The 12,841-nt window shown below is 37.0% G+C and overlaps 1 protein-coding gene across 1 annotated transcript; it reads left to right on the top strand.

The window, feature by feature from the left end:
- Window positions 1-1,980: 1,980 nt before the first annotated feature.
- On the top strand, window positions 1,981-2,577 carry LOC145906935 (uncharacterized). Its single transcript, XM_082994388.1, has 2 exons — window positions 1,981-2,109; window positions 2,155-2,577. Exons 1-2 carry the CDS (start codon window positions 1,981-1,983, stop codon window positions 2,575-2,577), a joined length of 552 nt encoding a protein of 183 aa, XP_082850514.1.
- Window positions 2,578-12,841: the final 10,264 nt, after the last annotated feature.

Below are 12,841 nucleotides of genomic sequence, written 5' to 3'. Positions count from 1 at the left end.
ACCTATTGCGCCATAATATTTCTTTGTCCTGCTTTCCTCTTGTACTCTAATTGTTTGCGTTGTCGCTACTTTCACGTAAGTTTCTCCATTGACCCAGAATAAATTATAGTTACTTCCAGCGTCAGTTAATCCCACGCGGTAATAATTTCTGCCACAAGGGTTCGCTGGTGGAAAACTATTAACTGCATCTTTAAATTTCTTACTTGTGTTTAAAACTGCCAACCTTGCTCCGTGAACATCCTGACAATGTTGATCTGCATCACTCTCATACAGTTGCTGACGATGATAAAACAAAACGCCATGAGTAGCGTTTCTCGTCAACATGCAATCATCCATACTCATCTGCAATGATGTTCTTCAGCATCAAACAATGCCAGTATTACTGCCAGCCTTTGCTGAATTTATTTAGCGGGAATACCCGACCATTTGCTTCCGCGTTTACTGAAAGCTGCACTTGACGAATTTCCTTACAAGTTCTTGCGCCACCCGACCGTGGCGTCAAAATAAAATTTCTCAACAGTTTATAAAAAAAACTGGGAATGCAATCTGATTGATAGATGAGGTTAGAAATAAAAAGTTTCAGGTAATGATAAAAGGGAAAGCGTGAATTTTGTTTGTGATTTGTTTGAATAAAAGTGGAAAAAGTTAATAAAAATTGGGAGTCAGGTTTCCAACATATTTTGTGACATTGAAAGTTTATATTTAGATGTTATTTTGTGTGTATTGAATTTTTTAAAAACTACAACATTTAAATAACAGATGCAAAAAAATCGTTTGGGAGAAAATATTGTGATAATATTAATTCAAATTTCTACTGTTTAAAAGCACAACCCCAAAAATTTTTCAACCAGTGTCATACATTTACTAAAAATTGGAAAATAACTTTTATTTGTTACAACTTTTATTATGTTACAACTTTATTCAAGACGTGGGTATTACATCTCCATGACAACCTTCAGCACAAACAAATAATATTTGAGGTGTCGTCTCTACCCCATAAATATCTGAGTGCTGGAGTTGTAAAATTGTTTGAAACCGTTATTTCGCACCATTTTTCCTGTCCTTGCTTCTTTAAAACAATTGCATTCCATCGATGCAGTTTGGCAGTTAATTCTCTATGCGAAGTTATGTTTCCAATGAAATTGTTTGCCACTAACAGCAAACTTATTTCATGTAACGATTCCTTTTCGATATCAACATGTTTCTTGAGGGGTTGTTTCTTTGTTTTGAATGAGCGTTACACCAACATCAATAGTTACGTCACAAACAATTGCGAATTACTTTGGTTCAGTACAATATCGGAACGTGAAACTTACTAGAGCGGAGATTAAGCAAACTTGTAAATGGCGAAAGTTGGAAGATTTAATTTAATTTCGTGAAACCAGGGTTACCATCGGCCAGAACCAAACAACAAGCAACCTGCTTTCTGATCCTGAAACTGGTTTTCTGATCCTGAAATTTAGTTGGCGGAGATAGGGTGCTGAGGTAAATTATGCAATATGTTTATGTAAAATGCGAGCAGAGATCACATGCTTTTTAAAGCTTTTAAACAACAATTTATGCAAAGGGAGATCAATGCTATATACAAATATAGCAGCCCAAGAATGGCAACCTAGTTGAATCAGCAACTTTTTTCCGACAAGTCGCGGAGCGGGATACGCAGGGCCAACGCTCTGCCAACTGAGCTACAGGAGCCCAGTGGTTTGACGGGGTATATTGTGGCCAAGGTATACGATGGTGCGCAAACGCACATCTTGCCGGGCAAACTTCACTTGTACGTAGAGGATCTCTACCACTATAACCAGACAACGCAGTAATGTTTCATGCAATGGCATGATCGCCCCACAGCGCAGGTCCTAATGATCTTGCTACGATCGCAAAGTGAAGACCTGCGCAGTGGGGCGATCCTGTTTATCATGCCATTGCATGATCCCGAGTCTATAGAATTGCCTACGATTCGTGTGGTGGCCTGAAAAAGACATGACAAAGAAGCTAGTTCATCACCAAATGTTGCTGCACTTATTCGGCGCGATGCCATCGCTGTGTTGTGCAAGATATTATTTGCGCCGAACCACTAACGACAATAGCGAAGAATGCGATGCCGAGACCGTTACAAATGTTAAACGCAATTTTTACGAAGATCACTGCGTGTAGACGGTTGCAACCATTTTCGAAGCAAGGAAGTTGGTGACAGAGTTGTGTGCATTGTTACAACGTGGAGGATTCAACCTGAGAAAGTGGTTGTGCAACAAGGAAGGTGTTCTGGATTCGATGCAAAGATGTGAAGGTACATTGCAATCGTATTCGTTGTATAGTGAAGAGCAACATGTGGAGCGTGTGCTTGGAGTAAGTTGGAATTATCAATCGGATACATTTCGATTTGATGTTAAGGTGAAAGAAAAGCCAATCACCCGCCGAGGGATTTTGTCGGTCGTGAGTTCGCTATTCGACCCGTTGGGTTTTGTGGCTCCATTGGTATTAAAGGCTCGCTTGATGCTGCAAGAGTTATGGAAGAAACACTTTGGCTGGGGATGCAGTGGTTACCGAGGACATCGCTTGGACTTCTGTATTGCCTGAGATTTCTTCGATTCAGATTCCAAGGTGTCAGAAGCCGCAGAATTTGGAAATGCTGGTCAGCGAAATATTTCGACGAAGTATGAAGTGTTTTATTCTCACGTCCTTGCTTTTACTCCGAATATAACCGAAGGTGGAGTGAATCAACTACTGGCCGCATTAACTTTTTAATCGTTTCCTCTGTCACAACGAAACTCAGTTACGTCACAGGGCAACCGGTGATTCATTGGGATTAAATTTATGGTTGAATGAGCAGGAAGGAATGTGCTTGTTGCCAGGGGGATTTTCAGCGTGTTTGCTGCAGTTTTAGTGCATTTTTTGCCCTTCTCAGTCAGCATTTGGTGCTGGGTGCTGTAAAAAAGTTGGTTGAAAATGCACTAAAATGTTCAAGGAGTTGTAGCTCAAAATTGAAGCACAGAAGTATACCTTAATTTGTGATTTTATGTTAGGTCCGCCTCATGTCTACGCATTCAAGTCAAACTTTTTTGCGGGATAGTTGCTTAAAGCGCCCATATCAGTTATAAATTCAAAAAATCCTTTCAAAATCTTTTTAAAAGTTATAAAGATTATTACACATACTGAGTGTTAGGAATAATTACGAATGATCGGCCATCGTTTAAGTGGCCGAACATTCGTAATTTTTTGAAAGGTCCATCCTAGATCAACAAATTTTGATCAAAATTAGTCTCTGGAAAAATGGTTTACTCCCCTGGTTAGTCAATATTTTGGTAAAAAAAGCAACAAAAAATGGAACAGGATTTTGCAAAAAAATTAATCGTTTTAACTGCTCATTCTTTTGCATTTTTGTGCAGTCCGATACCCGCTGTTGGTAATAAGATCTTCCAGGAGGCTAAATAACAGTCGCTAGCATTATAGCAGAGGGTTTTGAAAACAGGATTTTTCCATTATCATGTAGGTCCTTTAGTTTAAATAAAGCCTGTCTCCCAAATTTTTCCATTCAGAATATTGCTGACGTTTGACAAAACCGGCTAATTCACAAACAGAAAAGTCTCTTTATTGTGGTCAATTGGGCGGATTGACGGAATATTGTGAGCTGGAGTTGGAGGGTCGGTTATTATAGATAACGTGGTCGTGTTCGTTCCTTCATAAAAAGATAATTAGTCCACAATATATGCTTGAAGATCTTGTTTTATATTTTCCACGTGGTAACCAAAGTGTTTCACTTAGTTAATCATTTACACAACAAGCAAAAACTCAAATAAACTCCCAAACACAACAACAACACAAGTTTTATTCACGGATTATAAAAAAAATCTGCATTTAAGCAGTTAATTTACCTTCCTAGTAAGTGTTCAAAAATATATTTTCGTTTCAATCAGAGAAAATAAATTTTAGTGAGTAGTAAACTTAATCGTATTTTCTTACATATAGTGTGGGTAAGAAAGTGTGTTTTCTGGTGTTCAAAAAGATCAAAAGAATTGTACACACACTACGATCGTATGGTTTCTCTCCAGTATGAGTTCGAAGGTACACAAGTATTCCGCTTGAATCGCCAAAAGCCTTAGCATATTCGTCACACTTATTTGTTTTCTTTTCCAGTATGTGTTCGAATGTGAACAAATCGAGCGCTTGAAGAGGTGAAAGTTTTTTCACATATGTCACACCGATAAGGTTTCTCTCCAGTGTGGATTCTGAAATGTTGGTCTCGCCTGGATTTCTGTATGAAAGCTTTATCACAAATGTGACACTTGAGGCCGCATCTCTGTATTTCTATGGAAAAGACTTTCCCGGTTGGGAATTGCCCTTCTCGAACTCCTGCGTAACAGAGTAAAATTGTGTGTAACAATGCAATGGGTCATGCATGGGCGCCAGTGTTTTGGTTGAATGAGCGCAGATGAACAGGCTGTTGCCAGGGCGATTTTCAGCGTGTTTGGGGCAGTTTTAGTTTGTTTTTCAGGGCTATTAGTCAGGCAGTAAATTGGTAGAGGGTGCTGTTGTACATGTAGCTGAAAAACTACCCAAATATTGAGGTTGATTTTGTGAAAAAATGAATCAGAGAAAGTATGTTCAATTTGTGATTTTCTGTTAGTGCGGACCCTTGGCAAGGAATTGTGGCCAAATTTATAATCAAAATAACTACTTAAACTGCTCCCCCGGGGGCATTTTGACCCTCTGTTGGCCATTATTTTGGTCAAAAAAGCAGAAAAAAGTGTAGGTTTGTTTTGTGAAAAAATGAATCAGAGAAAGTTACCTCCATTTGCGATTAAGTGAAGCCACCAACCCTCCTCTACACAATTCATGAAGAATTAGATGTCTTGTAATTGTCTTGGGGCCCCACCGGGGCTGTTTGTACACCCCCTAGGACTGACAATTTAGCAGTTAGCCTTTGCAAAACCCCCCAATGTGCTGTCTTAATGCAGCTGCAATCGATTTTTTTTCTGTTCAGCAATAGAAGTCCCCCTTCATGAGTCATCAGACCCGGCAATTGTTTTTGGCAAACAAGAGAAACTGTAACCAGGTGCACAATAACAAATGACTTCTAAAACTCAATTTTTGGGATTTAATTGAGAGATGCGGCCTTGAACGGTTTGTCTCCAGCATGAATTCGTTCGTGAGTCGTTCGATGACTTGATCTACTGAAAGCTTTGTTACATATGCTACACTTGTATGGTTTTTCTCCAGTGTGAATTCGTTTGTGCATTCTTGCGTGCCTAACGTCTCTGAAGGATTTTTCGCAAATATCACATTTATAAGGTTTTTCTCCAGTGTGGATTCTTGTATGCACGAGTAGACTGACTTTCAGGCTGAATTCTTTGTTACACTTGCTGCACTTGTAAGGTTTTTCTCGGGTGTGAGTTCGTATATGTTCGGAGAGATGGTATGGTCGTCGAAAATCTTTTTCGCATACATTACATTTAAACGGTTTCTCTGCAGTATGAGTTCTTTTGTGAATTTTGACTTTTGACGCAGTTAAAAAGCTCTTTTCGCAAATGTCACACCTGTAATTTTTCACACCAGTATGAGTTAGAACGTGGGTGCTTAAATGATCTTTGCGATTGAAATTTTTCGAACAAACCGTGCACTTAAAAGGTTTATTTCCAGTATGAGTTTGAATGTGTTTGTTCAGATTGCCTTTCTGACTAAATTCTTTCAAACAAATTATGCACTTGAAAGGTTTTTCTCCAGTATGAGTCCGAATGTGTGTCTTCAAGCTGCTATTTCCAGTAAATGATTTCAAACAAACTGAGCACTTGAAAGTTTTCTGTTCCACGTTTTTCCGTATTCGTGCTTTCATGTTGCTTTTCTTTACATTTCAGTGTAGGCCTAGATGTGTTCTTCACTGAGCATCAATATTAATCCGATGTTTCCAAACTTAACTTAGCAGGTTTCTGATACATTTTACTGTCTTTGTTCTTAACCCTCTTTGGACAGAATTGTAAAATGTAAAAAAAATTCCATAGCAAAATATTCAATGAAGGACTAAAAAATCTGCTCAGTAACAATTATTTATTTGGGGGCATTTTGAAACTTGACATATTTGTCACACTTGTTCCTTGAGGGTCAAATTAAAAAAAAAATACTTAGAGCTTTTCTGAAACACTGAAAACACAATGAAATTCAAAGCAATGACACTATACGTGAAGTAGTATATATTGTTATTATAATGTTTGTGTTAATATGCATTAAATTCTTTTTTTGTCAATATGCAGTCATGCATATCTGACTTGCATCTGCAACAAGAAAATAATAAAACCCAGTGTAGGTAAATGTTTCTCCATTTACAATTCAATTGCCACAGCACCCTTTAACAAAACAACTATCTGGTGATTACATTCATAGACATAAGTGGAAAAATGTGATGACAATATTTTTGACCAAATTATATTTTGCTCAGCCCATTATAAATGTCAAACCAATTGACTCCCCCCTATGAATAGTCTTAATTTAGGTTGATTTTAGACATGCCCTGTATTCCATTGTGTTTTTTGTTCCATCTGATAACAGCTGATACAGCTTTTTTGCATCTCTTTATAAATATTAATGTTTTAACTAGGAGTTTATGCAATGGATTTGTGATGGCATAATCATTTAGTAATACCCAAACCAGCAAAATACTTCATATTTGATCAACTTACCAAATCCAATATCATAACCATAGAAACAATTAAACTAAGCTACATCATAGAGCGAGGCAAATTTTCCATTAGGTCATTATCATTTTTACCATTATCACCCCTCATAGACCTTTCACAGTATTTGTTACCATTAAATAACCTTACATTTACTGAAAATGAAGGAACAATTCCAAAGAGAAATCACTATTTTAATTTATATATTCATTGCAAAATGTAAAACAATGGACTGTAGGACTGAGTCAAGAAATTGTCATGTTTACAAAAAATACCATAAAAGCATAGCTGTCCAAAAATCGCTGATATGAACTTTAATTCATCTATAAGCCAACATCCATGAACTTACTAACTTACAAGTATAGCCTTCAAATCACAACCGCAAACCGACTAAAGGCTATTTTCCAAAACACTGCTGTTAAAAAATACCGCCTTTCCCACCAATGGATTTTACCATAACAGTGTTTCCAAATGCAAAATTATCGTTCTTTGAAACGTAACGAATCAGAGATTGTTAACCAGCGTTCAAATAAGGTATGCGTTTTTCGCATGAATCACCTTCAACAAGACAACATGCCATGTCACTCCTATTTCCACAAAGCTTAAAATTTTGAAAGTACCTGGAATTGTTAAACTAAAATCGGCTCATTTGATGCACAAACATTACTTCGGTCCAATGCCATCCATTGCTTCTAGCCTAAAACAACAAACTAACAAAGATTCTGTATATATACCTCGAACCTATAGCTGATCCTGTAACGATCAACTATAGCTATCATCAAAACCAATATAATGAGGTGTTCCACATAATGATGTCGGACAGATGAGACTATCGTGTTGTGCTTTCTCATACACTGGTGTAACACCGCATAAATAAACTCTCAAACCTCTTGTGTGCTCGTAACGCAATCTGTTGCTCGCCTAATTTCGTTCACTCAGTTCCGTGCACAACTTTCACATAGTTTCGTGATCGGTTGCAGTCTTGTGATGTTTACCCGGGTCCACACTCACGCTTTGCGCTGCAGATTCTTGGTTTGTTGTATTGCCTCGTTTTATTGTTTGCTTTTGTTCACAGAAAGTACAACAAGACAAAGCAAATCAACGTTGTTTTTGGTAATGTTATTGATCAATGCAATATTTATAGGTATTGTTTGACATTTGCTTCATTCTCATAATTAACACTATACACCACGACCGACATGTCAGCAGTTAACTGCATATTCTCAAGTTTTTCAATGGTATACAAAACAAAGCACCAAGCGTGATTACTAGCAGCGAAAATAAGGCGACCTGAAGACGCCGTTTTTTCTTTCTGCCACCGCGCCAGTTAGCCAGCACGCCAGCCCAAAGTTACTCTTTACCTGTGAGGAAGTCAATGCGCGTGCACGCTGCGCTCGCGACAGTTGCCCTGTTTACATGGACGTCAAAGCGGGTTCGCGGCACGCTTCTTACCTGGTTCCAGTCATTATCGGAAAAAGCGTTACGCATCACAGCCCAAGCTAGTTTGGAAGTGGTTTCGGCAGCTTATAGGGGTGAGTTCGGAAGCTACTTGAGCAAACTAGCTTTTTTGCCTATCAGCTGATCGAAAAATGTGGCGGCAAAGTCAAGTTTGGTTAGATTTTGGTCACGAATATGAGTTTAATATAAGCAAAAATGGGCTGCGACTTGAACATTTGGAATGAATCACCTGAAGACAAAAAACTGCTATGATAAAAAGACTATTTTTATGAAGTGTGTGTTGTTGCTATGTTTTTGTGTTTCACAATTAACTTCTTACCTCTAGCACACATACAAAACAATTCAATTACCGTTTTCTGGAATTGTGCTTTTAATTAACTATCATGTATGTCCAAAAGCCAGCAAAAAGGAGTAGATAAAAAGTATGAAACAAATCTCTGGGTGATAAATTGCAGTAAAACAACACAACCAGCTTTTAATTACATATAGCACAGAGATATAGGAACGCGCAAGTAATGTACTTTTGATCATTGAATAAGTTGGGTCTGATTCACGCATAAATTAGTTTTTTTTCCTCACATACTTTGTTTATTCTGAAATTAAGAAATGATCTGATGTAAAACAGAAGCAAATGTTTAACTACAGATCTGGAAAGGTGCAGTCATTCCAAGCAAATATTTTCCTTTGCCAACGAAAAGGTTGACTGGTTTAGCAAATAAACTAGTTAAATTTGTGGCGAAACGTTAAATTTTTTTTTTTGGTTATTACTGTTTGAAAAATTGTGCATTTTATGATGACGAAAAAATAAACTATTGCACTAATGTGCACGTCATCGAAATAACCTAATTATGCTTTAATTTATATATTTTAATTTTCAAAAAATATCTCAATACTCAAATGCTCTTTTTATTTTAAATACAACTTAAGTGAATTTAGCAAAAAATTAAAATGTGAGTTATTGTCTTTTTTCAATTCAAAGTGGAATGTAGTAACAAGTCAATAAATATTTTTACCATTGACTTCCAACATCTAACAAACTTCCAACATCTGTTTATTTTTTCATTCCACTGCAGACAGCCCCCTTTTGTCATGAAGACATTTACTAAATTTTATTATGAAACATGCAAACCTAAACGATTGTCTCACTGAAGGAAAATTCGTTTCTTTTTCTGATTTATGCGTCCAACGTATGGCGGTGATTGCATAGTTACAACAAAGTTTGCCGTGTGGTCGAAAAAAGAGTCTAGAAAAGTCATACCAAGCTACACCGATGACCCATAGGTCGTAACAGCGGTCATCTGTCTGCAGCTCACAGAAATCATAAGAACACTAAAAATAAAAGTGGTGAGTTATGTTTCAGGAGACAAACCTCAAGAAATATAATATTTAACCCATTCTATCCTTGAATCGGCATCCCACACACCCTTTTGGGGTTACCTTACTTGAATTTTTTTGTGATATCTAAACTTTTTTCCTGGGAAGCGTTTGACGTAATATTTTTCTCAAACAATTGAACGTGGCGTGTTAAATAACAAAACCTTTCTCCTTTTTTTTCTTCTCTCTACTGGGAGACACAACTCACTTTCTACTAAGCCTGGGGCGATTGAAGCGAATAAAATATTGATGAGATGCGAGTCACTTTTCTTACGTTCAATGAAACGATATTGATTGAAACACGAAGATCTTGTTGTTGTTCATTCTATGTGAGTTTTGCTGCTGTTTCAGGACAAAGTAATTTTAAACTATATCGTTGTGTCGAATATTCTGACACTGATATTTGGCATTAGCTCAATATACCCCCAACTTGTTCTATCGGAAATGCGAATTGTTTCATATTTTTGCTTGCTGAAGACAACAGTAATTTGGTTGAAACGATAACATTGCAGCTTTAAATTTTTTGTAGCTCATTTAAAAAAAGTTATTGAAAAAAACAGCATGCCAGCTAAATTCATGAATGGTGGACGAAACGTTTGTTACAAGAACAAATCCTCCATTTTTATTGACGTTGAAACACAGAATCAATTCCAAGTTTTGTTTCCAGAATGTAAGCGACCGAACGAGGGCAGATTATTTGCCACATGCATACCGATATATTAAATAGAACTTTTTATATTCGAATTTTGTGAACAAAAGTTGACAAGTGGCCACATGGTGGAGGTAGAAAGCTGTGAACAAAATTAGTATCGTGACAACCGTTGTTACGATAGAACAAGTCATCAAAACAATTTCCATTCCTGCAAATGGAATAACGGACGACGGTTCGACTAAACTAAAAAATATGTGCATTCAAGCAAAGGTTTAAGAGATGAAAGGAGGGAGATTTTTAACAAAACTTAAGCAGATTTTGAACAACAATTGAACTTCGTATGTTAAATATACACTGATCAATAAGCAATATTTCTTTCATTGAAACAATGCATTATTACATTTAAATATACAGAATTGCGCACAAACAAAAAAATTAGTCAGACATTTCGGTACTAACTATTTCTGGTAGTTGTTCGCCTACAATTGCATTATTTTGAAGTCATTTGACTTGCAATTTTACACACAAATACTAGAGCCAAGCAGAAAACAGGCATTGAAAACTGAAATCGCGTTTGTCCTTTAGTTTTCTATTCCTGCGCGAAAACGCATGTTTGAAACTATGGTGGCCAAAGTTCAGCGGTACTATCTCATTGTGATAGTTGTCCGCCTATCATTGCTTCAGTTTAAAAGTCAATTGACTTAAAGTTTTTTTCACAAATTCAAATTTAATTTCCCGCTTTGGTCAAGAAATTGATTAACTGACTAAAGGCATTTCTAAACGACTTTAATTCAAAAATAAATTTTATTTCCGGTTGTGTGCCCATATTGAGTAACTGACAAAAGGCATTTGTAAACGAATTTTGTTTCCAAAACGAATTTTGTTTCCCGTTATGTACACCCTAGTGAGTAACGGACTAAAGGAACAACATCCCTTTTCTCTCTTTACCAACTACCTTTCTGCTCCTCACTCATACGCCAGTTTGCAGCCATCGTCATTGATTTTGCCATTTGCACAGATGCGGAAGTACGTGCTGAAACGTATATTTTATTCTCATAGCAAGTGCTGCAAAAGCAGCTGTGCATATTTTGGAAGGGAACTGTTGACTTGATATGGAAACGTGCTTGACATTACGAAATGTCACTCATGGTATGTTGTTTTATCATCATCAGTCACTGAATGCGAGTGAAGCAGAACAACATTGTCAGAATTCTCATGGAGCTAGCTTGGCAGTTTTAAACACACGAAAAAAGTTTATGGACGCAGTGAGTTACATTCCATCGGAGGAACCATGTGGAAGGAAATATTATCGTATAGGATTGACCAATAATGCAAGAGACGTGTTTTGGATTACTGGGGAACGTTTCAACCAAACAAAAAGCCTAAAGAGGGATTACGGCCAAATAAGTCGAAATTCAAAGGATATTGCGTGGCAGAATGCAAATGAACACCAACCATTTCTGTGTTACAAACCGCATAATATGTCACCCAAATCTACACATGTGATCAACCCAACTACCAGCAGAAGTTTTGACATTCCAGCGCCCACAATCAGTACCAAAGTATCAATTTCAACCAGCAAAAATACTTTTGTCACTAGAGTAAATACTTCGGATGGTTTTGAGTTCGATCAATCTCATGTATTTGTCGCCCTTGCATCAGCTTTATTGGTCGTACTTCTTGTCATTGTTGCTCGGCTGATTTATAAGAAAATACAAAGTCGATTGACGCAATCATCAGGAAATAACGATCACGTGGTTAACCAAGTAGATCAAGATGGCAACGAAGTACAACCTCAGCAACTTAATGTCAACGAATATGAATACATTGCTCCTCTTAATTATATCATTAAGGTGGATGATGATGGATATCTGGCACCAACCCCATCATATAACGGTAATTATGGGAAAAATTCAACACCTGATTCATGACTATACAAACACTTAAATCCGTTTGTATGCTGAATTTTGCTTCGCTGTGCACCAAAATACTTTAAACTCAAACCAATCAACTACGTCACCCAATCATTGTACATATTATTTTGCGATGATTTTATCAAATTTTGATTATTTGTTGCAAAAATTTTTGAATGAGTGTAACATTTTTGGTCTATTTACTTCTGAATTTCAACGGTAAAAAATAATATTTCCAAGTAAGGACAAATATTACAACAATGGGGAAGTAACAGAGGGATAAAATGCATCTTATGTCAACATGATTATACACGGTATCTCTAACAAAAGATATTAGGCGAGGTAACAACCATTGTACGGGATGCTAATCTACTGTATTTCATATCGACTTTGTGATAATAGTTCGAAACCGAGTACAGCGTTGGTTTCAATGCGTAATACGTGTTTGGAAGTAGGCTTTCGGATAACGTCACAATTTCCTGCCATTAGCTGATTCAATCTATTGATTGATGAAGCTTGACTCAATATAAATTTTCAGAATTCCTACAAGCAAGATAAAACTCATGTCGTGTGACGTGCGTGCTTAGCATTTATGGATCAATAGTGTTGTGCACTTCCCTGCCTTCTGTTTCCCTGCCCTATCGTCAACGTCACTTTTCAATACAAACAGTTTCTGTAACTGCACACAAATGTTGTGTGAATAATGACTAGTGTGAGTTTGCTTTCCTCGATTTTTCCATGGATTTTCTCTCTTTCTTGGTGTGAATTTTACCGAAATA

This window comes from Ascidia mentula, chromosome 6, assembly GCF_947561715.1.
Source record: "Ascidia mentula chromosome 6, kaAscMent1.1, whole genome shotgun sequence".
Classification (NCBI taxonomy): domain Eukaryota; kingdom Metazoa; phylum Chordata; class Ascidiacea; order Phlebobranchia; family Ascidiidae; genus Ascidia; species Ascidia mentula.
The sequence above is the reverse complement of the archived record's forward strand: the minus strand, read 5'-3'. Positions and strand labels throughout refer to the sequence as shown.